The sequence below is a fragment of the Camelina sativa genome, chromosome 18 (assembly GCF_000633955.1).
Source record: "Camelina sativa cultivar DH55 chromosome 18, Cs, whole genome shotgun sequence".
NCBI lineage: Eukaryota > Viridiplantae > Streptophyta > Magnoliopsida > Brassicales > Brassicaceae > Camelina > Camelina sativa.
The window spans coordinates 20,674,715-20,684,205 of NC_025702.1; the positions used below are offsets into that span (position 1 = coordinate 20,674,715).

The 9,491-nt window shown below is 38.6% G+C and overlaps 5 protein-coding genes across 8 annotated transcripts in view; 4 read left to right on the forward strand and 1 right to left on the reverse strand.

Moving 5' to 3' along the window:
- On the forward strand, window positions 7–881 carry LOC104762936 (dehydrin Rab18-like). The gene is made up of 2 exons (XM_010486348.2): window positions 7–340; window positions 433–881. The coding sequence occupies exons 1-2, from the start codon at window positions 14–16 to the stop codon at window positions 646–648; spliced, it is 543 nt and encodes a 180-aa protein (XP_010484650.1). The 5' UTR covers window positions 7–13; the 3' UTR covers window positions 649–881.
- LOC104762937 (peroxidase 72) lies at window positions 1,871–3,396 on the forward strand. The gene is made up of 4 exons (XM_010486350.1): window positions 1,871–2,167; window positions 2,262–2,453; window positions 2,537–2,702; window positions 2,790–3,396. Exons 1-4 carry the CDS (start codon window positions 1,934–1,936, stop codon window positions 3,206–3,208), a joined length of 1,011 nt encoding a protein of 336 aa, XP_010484652.1. The 5' UTR covers window positions 1,871–1,933; the 3' UTR covers window positions 3,209–3,396.
- Window positions 3,926–6,304, forward strand: LOC104762938 (folate transporter 1, chloroplastic-like). 4 transcript variants are annotated; one of them, XM_010486351.2, is made up of 10 exons: window positions 3,926–4,250; window positions 4,343–4,458; window positions 4,568–4,644; window positions 4,849–4,945; window positions 5,031–5,124; window positions 5,210–5,283; window positions 5,425–5,532; window positions 5,671–5,763; window positions 5,889–5,956; window positions 6,057–6,304. In XM_010486351.2, the coding sequence occupies exons 1-10, from the start codon at window positions 4,145–4,147 to the stop codon at window positions 6,190–6,192; spliced, it is 969 nt and encodes a 322-aa protein (XP_010484653.1). In that variant the 5' UTR covers window positions 3,926–4,144; the 3' UTR covers window positions 6,193–6,304. The 4 variants fall into 4 exon arrangements, with proteins under 4 accessions (XP_010484653.1, XP_010484654.1, XP_010484655.1 ...); XM_010486352.2 differs by having other exon boundaries at window positions 3,927–4,250; window positions 5,428–5,532; XM_010486353.2 differs by having other exon boundaries at window positions 3,929–4,250; window positions 4,343–4,419.
- On the forward strand, window positions 7,036–7,710 carry LOC104763689. Its single transcript, XM_010487032.1, has 3 exons — window positions 7,036–7,071; window positions 7,174–7,249; window positions 7,337–7,710. Exons 1-3 carry the CDS (start codon window positions 7,036–7,038, stop codon window positions 7,708–7,710), a joined length of 486 nt encoding a protein of 161 aa, XP_010485334.1.
- LOC104762939 (ribosomal RNA small subunit methyltransferase, mitochondrial-like) overlaps window positions 8,644–9,491 on the reverse strand; it is a 1,690-nt gene continuing 842 nt past the window's right edge. The window contains exon 2 of the mRNA XM_010486355.2: window positions 8,644–9,441. Within this exon, the coding sequence (XP_010484657.1) occupies window positions 8,722–9,441 (720 nt within the window). The 3' untranslated portion in view covers window positions 8,644–8,721. The remainder of the gene's footprint in view (window positions 9,442–9,491) is intronic.

The window sequence follows — 9,491 nt, forward strand, 5'->3', positions numbered from 1 at the left end:
GAAGAAGAAGAAGATGGCGTCTTACCAGAACCGTCCAGGAGGTCAGGCCACTGACGAGTATGGAAACCCGATCCAGCAGTTGGACGAGTATGGAAACCCTATTGGCAGCGGAGGACACGGTGGTCTAGGCTCCACTGGCGGAGGAGGTTACGGAACTGGCACCGGTGGTACCTATGGAACTGGCGGCCAAGGATACGGAACCGGGACCGGGATCGGTTCCGAAGCCTTTGGAACAGGCGGAGGTGCTAGGCACCACGGCCAAGAGCAACTCCACAAGGAAAGTGGTGGTGGCTTGGGAGGAATGCTTCACCGCTCTGGATCTGGATCCAGCTCTAGCTCGGTATATACCAAGTGTCAAAAACAAGATTTTATATATGATGTATTAATACTGTTCGATGTGTGATCATCTAATTGATGTTATATATATAATAGGAGGATGATGGACAAGGAGGCAGGAGGAAGAAGGGAATAACGCAAAAGATTAAGGAGAAGTTGCCAGGTCATCATGATCAGTCTAGTCATCAAGCTCAAGGAATGGGTGGCATGGGAACCGGATACGATGCCAGCGGTTATGGTGGCGAGCACCACGAGAAGAAGGGGATGATGGACAAGATCAAGGAGAAACTTCCCGGCGGTGGTGGCCGTTAAGCTTTACACAAACATGTATACATATTAAATACTAATAAAATAAGGAGGGTTTGTAACGCAGTCGCATTTGGTCGTTGTATCTGTGCTTTTTATGTATGTACGTCCTGCGATGTGTGCTGGCTTATATGAGTGTGGTGAGAGATACATGAGTGTGTCATGAGCATCTGGCTCTTTTTATGTTCTGAGATGTCTGTTTTATGTAATTTCGTATCTATAAATCTGCTTTCTTGTTATGTGTCAGTACATAATTAATTTGTGTACTCAACTACACCTCATGCACTGCTGACTTGTACCAACACAACAATTAGTAGAACAGTTTGTAGTATGTAATACTGGATTAGGCCTTTTTCTAACTCGCTTGGGCTTTACCTTAGGCCGTTTAGATTGATGAAAAAAATGCTTGGGCCTATGAAGTATGAAATATTGGTTGGAGATTTGTAATTTTTTTTCCTTTTTTTAACGGAAGTGTAAATGTATAATGAAATGACGTGAGAAAATGACGAAAAGACATATTGAAAAAGTCTAAATACATCGTTGCGCAGTCGAATTCTGTATGCCGACTTGTTCTTCATTGTCACATTTGCACGAAAAGAAAAGGAAAATAGTTGGTATTGGTTTTGTGAGGGAGAGCAGTTGAAGCTGTTTCTCAATGATTTTGTCATTATCTACAGTTTTATTGTGTCTTTGTCGTACTCTTATCAGCCGTATCTATTTGTTAAGCACACAATCAGTCAAAAGATTATTTAGTTTGCTTGCAGAATAATTAGCATTATTTCTTTGACTATTTGGTTAATGGTCAACCAAGTAAAACCCCCTACAAGGGCAAGAGTTTAGTGTAGCTTACTCTTCAGGCTAACCTCTCCATTTAATACCACAAATCAATAGAGATATCTTTTCGGTTTGGTATGAATTGATTAAAAGCAAAAAATATAATACTGTATAATACTAATGTTCCTAGTTCGTACATGTAACAAGTATCCCATACAACAACTGCAAATATTCATATATGAGGTACAGAAAAGTGGGCATACATGAGTAGCTTTTAATTAATGAATAAAAAGTCTTAACAAATCTTGTATTCATACCAATCCTTAAAGATCAACTAATGTATCCATCTAATCCAATATACAGCTACAATTAGTTACCAACTCCAACGTCTTTCTCAAATGTCCACAAAGTCTACTCTATATATGAAACCCTTTGCATCACACACAATCACGAAGTTACAAAGAAACCGAGTTGATTAAACCCAACGAGTCATCAAGAGAAAACAAATCCCAAAAATATGGCTAAGTCATTAAACATCTTTATCGCAGCTCTCTCTCTCATTGCATTATCTCCTCTTTGTTTGTGTTCCAAAGCATATGGAACTGGCGGCTATCTTTTTCCGCAGTTCTACGACCACTCGTGTCCTAAAGCCCAAGAGATTGTTCAGTCCATTGTGGCTAAAGCATTCGCACAGGATCCTCGCATGCCTGCCTCCCTGCTCAGGCTCCATTTCCATGATTGTTTCGTCAAGGTCTCAAGCTCAGCAAACTTTCTTAAGGTTTTAATAACATACGTGAAAATTTTAAATATTTTACATATTTGTCTCGTTATGTTTGGTACTGCAGGGATGCGATGCTTCGATACTATTGGACAGCAGTGGAACCATAATCAGCGAGAAACGATCAAATCCTAACCGTAACTCAGCTCGTGGTTTCGAACTTATCGAGGAAATCAAACAAGCCTTAGAACAAGAGTGTCCTGAAACAGTTTCTTGCGCTGATATCTTGGCTCTAGCCGCTAGAGACTCAACTGTCATCGTAAGTCATCACAATTCACCACACAAAAAATTATATGATCATTTATCATCAATTGGAAAAAATGAACAAAGATATATACACAGACGGGTGGACCAAGCTGGGAAGTACCTCTAGGAAGAAGAGACGCGAGAGGAGCAAGCTTGAGTGGTTCCAACAATGACATCCCTGCTCCAAACAACACTTTTCAAACCATCCTCACTAAGTTCAAGCGTCAAGGTCTCGATCTCGTCGATCTTGTCTCCCTCTCCGGTAATATATCTATCCATCCCTCTTAGTCAACCAATGTTAATTAAAAAGCTTGCTTATAATAAATCCCATAACTTGTTTGATTCGCAGGAAGTCACACCATAGGAAACTCGAGGTGCACGAGTTTCCGGCAGAGGTTATACAACCAGTCCGGTAACGGGAAGCCTGATCTGACTCTAAGCCAGTACTATGCAACCCTGTTGCGTAAACGATGTCCGAGATCCGGGGGTGACCAGAACCTCTTCTTCCTCGACTTCGTGACACCGTTCAAGTTCGACAACCACTACTTCAAAAACCTAGTCATGTACAAAGGTCTATTGAGTTCGGATGAGATTCTGTTCACAAAGAACAGAGAGTCGAAGGAGCTCGTGAAACTATACGCTGAGAATCAAGAGGCCTTCTTCGAGCAGTTTGCTAAATCTATGGTGAAGATGGGAAATATCTCACCGTTGACTGGCGTGAAGGGAGAGATCCGACGCATCTGCCGGAGGGTTAACCATGCTTATTAATCAAACCTATCTTTATATATCACGTACAACGCTTCAGTTACATGCATTTGTTTGGCATGGACGTATACGTATCACTGAGTTTTATATTTCTTTTGGCTTTATATGTTTGAGTGTGTATTGTATATGTTACTAAAATCTGATTATGTTTCGGAAAATGATCTATATACTATTTTAACGTTTTTACAATATTTTCAGACTCTAATTTCCAACCAACATATCATAGTTGGACTTGGGACAAAAACAAAATTTCGTTAAAAGACTATGCTAAGTTGGTAAGGGCAACTTCAATGGTGGGTTTTAAATTTGAATCTCTTATGTACTGTTTAGAATTTTTAAACAATATATAATGTACTGTTTATAAAATAAGAACCCTTAAGCTTCTAATTAAAATTATCCCCTCCAATGGTAGGATATAATTTTGAGTCTCTTATTTTTGTTTTTTAAATAGTTTTTTGAAATTAAAATTTTTTAAGTAGAATATAAAGAATGTAGTGATGAATCTGTGGTTATTAAAAGGGCATGATCAGTTAAGTTGTTTCTATAGCTGAAGATAAACCATAGGAAGGAAACTTATGTCATACCAAAATACATGAAGAAAGGATCAAGAGTTTAACCAAAAGGAGTTCACTAATAACACAACTACTTTGTCTCAACCAAGAGTAAAAATTTTGCGTTTCCAAAACGCCAACTCACCCTAAAAAGTATTGGGCCTGAGATCTTCTGATTTGGGTTTTAATAAGCTCCCAATTAAAAAAAGACGGTGTCGTGTTGGAACGCTCACACACACATCTTGAACGGGAAACTCGGAGTCGGAGATCGTACCGGAGGCCGGAGAACGGCGATTTGTTTAATCAACTGCCCTTTCGCTTCTTTTACTCTCGATTAGCTCTGTAAGCGCAATAGCGGTTACGCCGGATTGCATCTCACGATTCGTTGATGTCGGCGTCATGGCAGTGGGAAAACGCCACCGCCGGCGCCGTAGCTGGATTCGCCACCGTAGCTGCTGTGCACCCTCTTGATGTCGTTCGTACGAGATTCCAAGGTCTGGGTTTTTTCACTCCTGCAACTGACCGAAATCTCAGATTTGTTTAAACTCATCGATTCGTTTAAAGTTGCTTACTTGATTGAGAACAGTCAATGACGGTAGATGGTCAAGTCTCCCGACGTACAAGAACACTGCTCACGCTGTATTCACCATTGCCCGTCTTGAGGTTTGCGCAAGAAGAATCTCTCTTACCCTTTTTTTTAATGTAGGTTGATCCATTAGAGGAATTCTAGTTTATGGGGTTTGTGCATTCTCCACTTTGCATTATCCAGTGACATTTCTGGTGTATCTGTTTTTGTGAGCTCATTTTGTAGGGTTTGAGAGGACTTTATGCAGGCTTCTTCCCTGCTGTTATCGGTTCTACTGTTTCATGGGGCTTATACTTCTTTTTGTGAGTGTTTACATTTTTCTTGCTTCATGATTTCTGATCAAACAAACAAACAAAGCTGTGATTCAGCTTGGAAATAAAGAACAAAGGCTTTTCCTTTTTTTGTGTCTCACTTAAATGTTTTATATTTTGATCTCCTCACCAAATTTCTGTCAGGTTGTTTACTAGCATTAGATGTTCTGAAACAAAGAAATGATCTCTCTGTAGTTATGGAAGAGCCAAGCAGAGATATGCTAAAGGCAGGGACGATGAGAAACTCAGCCCTGGTCTTCACCTTGCTTCTGCTGCTGAAGCAGGGGCCTTGGTGAGTATAACAGACACCATATTAATATGTCTCCATTTCTCCTATGTTTTTTTCGATCTCTGTCTCAAGCTTAGGATTCTCTCAGGTCTGTTTATGCACAAATCCGATTTGGCTTGTCAAAACAAGATTACAGCTTCAGACACCTCTTCATCAAACCCAATCATACTCCGGCCTATTAGGTTTTTGTGCTATGCTGCATAAAATTCTAATGTGTCATTATTTCTGGTTATTTTATTCTAAAAGTGTTGCTTTTGTGAACTTCAGATGCCGTTAAAACCATAGTGAAAGAGGAAGGACCCAGGGCTCTCTACAAGGGTGTTGTCCCTGGTCTGGTACTGGTTAGTAACTATCCTGATCTTTCTCTTGTCATGTTCATTATGAAACTACCACAAGATCCACTGATTTGGAACTGTCAAAGATGGTTAGATTAATTACCAAAAAGGTATTACCGATTGAATGATTTGCCATTCTGGTTTCAGCAGGTTTCTCATGGTGCTATTCAGTTCACAGCATATGAGGAACTTCGTAAAATCATTGTGGATTGGAAAGAAAAGAGAATAAAGTCGGAATCCGCTGACAGTTCATTGGTACAGAGTTCCTCTTCTTCATAGCATACAACATTCCAGCTATTCAGTTATATAGGAACTTTAGTCTCGATCCCACACCCATTTCAGCATCACAAATAATACTAATGCTAACACGCCTTACTTTCATTCTTTCTTTAGAACTCAGGAGATTATGCTGCACTTGGTGGCTCCTCCAAAGTCGCTGCAGTTCTTCTTACATATCCATTTCAGGTTATTCGAGCACGATTGCAGGTACCTGTTGATCTTATTATTAGCTCAAACCTAATGTCCTAGAACTTCCGTACATCTTACATACATGTGATCTTGTGCAATACTTGAGGATTTCATAAACATTCATTCCTCTTTTTCTTGTTCAGCAACGACCTGGTACTAACAGAATTCCAAGATATATAGACAGCTTACATGTCATCAGAGAAACCGCGAGGTTAGGAGGCATATTTTTGGTGTCTCGATTATGTCTTTTTTAAAAATATGATGTTTTGGTTAGTGTCACACTACTGACTAACACTTGGGGGTTGATGCAGATTCGAAGGTCTCAGAGGTTTCTATAGGGGACTAACTGCTAATCTGTTGAAAAATGTTCCTGCTTCATCCATTACATTCATCGTCTATGAAAACGTTCTGAAATTTCTAAAAAAGCCTCCAACAACAAAAGATTAGATCTTTCTCTTCCGGTCTTCACTATGATTTCTTAGACTCAACAAAACAGTTGTTGTCACGCCCAATTCCCTGAATTATTCTTTGATATACATACTACACTGTTGCATTTTGAGTTGCCGCCTTCATGGTTCTGAGTTCTGACGAGCTAAAAACAAACCGATTCAAAATGGGATCTGAATTGAAGAGATCGGTAAAATACTCATCCATCTGACATTCTAGTCCACCTTCTACAAGGTTATGGGCTTATTAGTCTCCCTCGCTATTAGGCCTAATAATTCACATAAGTGGCCCATATCCATCTAACATTCTAGTCCACCTTCTACAAGGTTATGGGCTTATAGTCTCCAACGCTATTAGGCCTTATAATTCATATAAGTGGCTCATCATTCGGGAAAAAACATGTTGACTATTTAGAGTTGCAATTTACATTCTGTATCCAAAAACCGATAGACTTAAATGATAATTAAAGCTAGTAAATAAAATATGATTTCAATACTCTCGTAAATTTTGTGTGTGGGGAGGGGGACAGTATAGAAAGATTGTTACGCTGTGAATATTGTCTAAATGATATTGTTTCAAAAACTTTCTGTTATCCAATAGTTTACCCACAGCAGATGTGATCAATTGGATTAAAGTATGCCATATCCGGGATGAGGGGATTTTGACATTAATGAAACCATTTCCTTTAGTCGAAACATTTTCCATGTAAGCAATTATCGAGAAGACATTAAATACAAAAAGTTTCAAAACAAAATCTATATAAACGTACGAGACGTTATCATTTTGCAATACATCTTTCCTCAGTGTTTTGAGCTTCCTCAAGGTCCAAAAGATTTTTCAGAAATGTTTTCATCAAATAACCGTTCTTCTACTCCAATGGTTCGTCTTTTTTTCAGTTTTTACCAACTATATTTTCATGTCTCTATCTGTGACATTTATATCGACTAGATGTGACATTTCAATCGTTTCTTTTTTTGACAGACTTGTGGGTTTAAGGTGGACACGAAGTCCCCTGCGTGGTACAAGAGCATGACAAAGATTTTAAACAAGATCAAAGGTGTGTTATCCTAATATATGACGTATAATAATCATTAAATCGTAGGTTTCTAAATCTAATTGAGTTGTTTTTTTTTTTCTCATTAAGGAGGGAACTTTTCGTTAGACGCAGACGAAGGCATGGCCTACGTTTCGGGTAGAGGAGATCCAATCGAACTCCTAAAACTAGTGGGTTCGATAAAAGGCAAAGCTGCTGAAATGACGTTTGTGAAAACCGGTGGATATCATCATTATGATGATCATCATCATCAGTATCACAATCATCAGTACCCCAATCTTCAGTACAACTCCAACTTCGTGTACGGCCAGCCAATACCACAATCTTACAACAGTTATTGGCCGAGTGATGCAAATTGTTACTCTCAGCAGCATCGGCCATATTATCCTCAGTCACCGGCAATGCAACCTCACCTTCATCAATATCCATATCCAGGATATAGTAACCATTACGGTTATTATTAGGATTTTAATTAATTATTACGCCGAGATCTAGCAAAACCTGCTTTTTAGGGTTTATTACTTGTATCCGACGAAACACTTTTTTTTTTGTGTGTTGGTTGGATATGAATGTTCTCTCTGCTATTTTTTTTTTGGATTAGCAGAAGAGACGAAAATTTTCAGCTATTGTCATCTTTTTGTAAGAAGCCGGAGATATCATTCTATGGCTTTTCTGAACCATTTTTTTTTTTTTTAATAATAAATGGGAACAGATTTGGACTATGTTGCATGGAAACGGAAACGGAAACGCGGAAACGAAACGTTTCGAAAACGGGAAACGGATTTTTTTGAAAAATAGGTAATGGAAACGTATAGGAAACGTATATATATTAATAAATCCCCAAACATGAAAATCATAATAAAAAAATTCTGAAACAACACAATTTCAAAACATAAATATTAAATAGTTTAATTAAAAATAAAACTGTTATAGCTTTTGCTTTTTAGGGTTCGACTAGTTATAACTTATGAATTCTTATAAATTAAATTATTTATTTATTAAATTTCAAAATTATAAAAAAGAGTTTTCGCCGCGTTTCCAAAACGGAAACTTCGTTTCCATCGTGTTTCCAAAACAGAAACGGAGTTTCTATCGTGTTTCCAAACTGGAATTTTTAGGAAACGTATTTTTGTGGCTTGTTTCCGAGTTTCCATGAGTTTCCGTTTCCCAAACGTTTCGGAAACGGGAAACGCACCTCAAAAAGAGTTTCCATCCAACATAGGATTTGGATGTTAAAATATTCGCAGTTTACAGTATTTAATTTAGTCAGAACTAAATATCTTTATCATGGTTTAATTTCTGTTTCGCCAAGATCCCCGTTAATGTTTTGGTGGCAGGGACATGATCTCACATTCCTATTCTACAATTACCATAAATATTATATTTCCCCCAAAATCACCGCATTAAGTAGCTTTGTCTACTGTCATCTTGAGAGAAAAATAAATGAAAAGGTGTTGGACCAAAATACAAATGCATTATTCGTGTAGATCCATTGGTAATGATGTAATATCATGGAAAAAGATGCCAGCTTGGTTAAACAAAGAAAGCAAATGTAACAACTCGCCATGAGAAAGCTTCGATGGTCTTTTCTCTTCGAACCCATGTGTTCTCAGAAGTCCAACTACCCTTTCCTTGAACATACTTGCATCTGTATCCATACACAAGACATTATCTCTCCCACCTTCATCTTCAACATCAGTGTCAAACTCACCATCACCACATTCCATCCCAACTTTCGAACCATTCCTCCCTGCAGACAAACTCAGCAACTCCATGACCTTCTTCTTCTGCCTAAACATGGAACCAAGCGTCTTATTCTTGTTCCCGAAACACGTGCGAGTGAACGCCAGCCATTCTTGGACATTAACATCAGGTTTTACCTCCTTTGGTGTGATCATAACTACAGATGAATCGACTTTAGGTGGTGGAACGAACTCTCTTTTACTGACATCCATCACGAATTTAACATCGGCTACTAACTTAACGTTAACCGCCAATCTGTTGAAATCGGAATCTCCAGAATTTGCCAAGAGCCTGCGAGAGAATTCCTTCTGGAGCAAGAGAGTGGCGCTACGAAACGTATTGGAGCCGTAAACAAGCTTCGCCACAAGAGGAGATGATATGTTGTACGGAATGTTCGCAACCACGAGATCAAACTGAGGGAACTCTGTCTTCAGAACATCTTTTTGAATAATCTATAATATATTATTTGTATACAAATTAAAAAAAAAAAAAAAAAAAGAGG

What these genes read in the sequence shown, in the direction of transcription:
- LOC104762938 (XM_010486351.2), top strand. Translation starts at nt 4,145, where the DNA reads ATGTCGGCGTCATGGCAGTGGGAAAACGCCACCGCCGGCGCCGTAGCT. An exon ending in ATCATACTCCGGCCTATTAG is followed by an intron (nt 5,125 to 5,209) that starts GTTTTTGTGCTA and finishes TGTGAACTTCAG; the next exon opens with ATGCCGTTAAAACCATAGTG. An exon ending in AATCCGCTGACAGTTCATTG is followed by an intron (nt 5,533 to 5,670) that starts GTACAGAGTTCC and finishes TTCTTTCTTTAG; the next exon opens with AACTCAGGAGATTATGCTGC.
- LOC104762936 (XM_010486348.2), top strand. Translation starts at nt 14, where the DNA reads ATGGCGTCTTACCAGAACCGTCCAGGAGGTCAGGCCACTGACGAGTAT. An exon ending in CTGGATCCAGCTCTAGCTCG is followed by an intron (nt 341 to 432) that starts GTATATACCAAG and finishes TATATATAATAG; the next exon opens with GAGGATGATGGACAAGGAGG.
- LOC104763689 (XM_010487032.1), top strand. Translation starts at nt 7,036, where the DNA reads ATGTTTTCATCAAATAACCGTTCTTCTACTCCAATG. An exon ending in ACCGTTCTTCTACTCCAATG is followed by an intron (nt 7,072 to 7,173) that starts GTTCGTCTTTTT and finishes TTTTTTTGACAG; the next exon opens with ACTTGTGGGTTTAAGGTGGA. An exon ending in GATTTTAAACAAGATCAAAG is followed by an intron (nt 7,250 to 7,336) that starts GTGTGTTATCCT and finishes TTTCTCATTAAG; the next exon opens with GAGGGAACTTTTCGTTAGAC.
- LOC104762937 (XM_010486350.1), top strand. Translation starts at nt 1,934, where the DNA reads ATGGCTAAGTCATTAAACATCTTTATCGCAGCTCTCTCTCTCATTGCA. An exon ending in TCCATGATTGTTTCGTCAAG is followed by an intron (nt 2,168 to 2,261) that starts GTCTCAAGCTCA and finishes TTGGTACTGCAG; the next exon opens with GGATGCGATGCTTCGATACT. An exon ending in CGATCTTGTCTCCCTCTCCG is followed by an intron (nt 2,703 to 2,789) that starts GTAATATATCTA and finishes TTTGATTCGCAG; the next exon opens with GAAGTCACACCATAGGAAAC.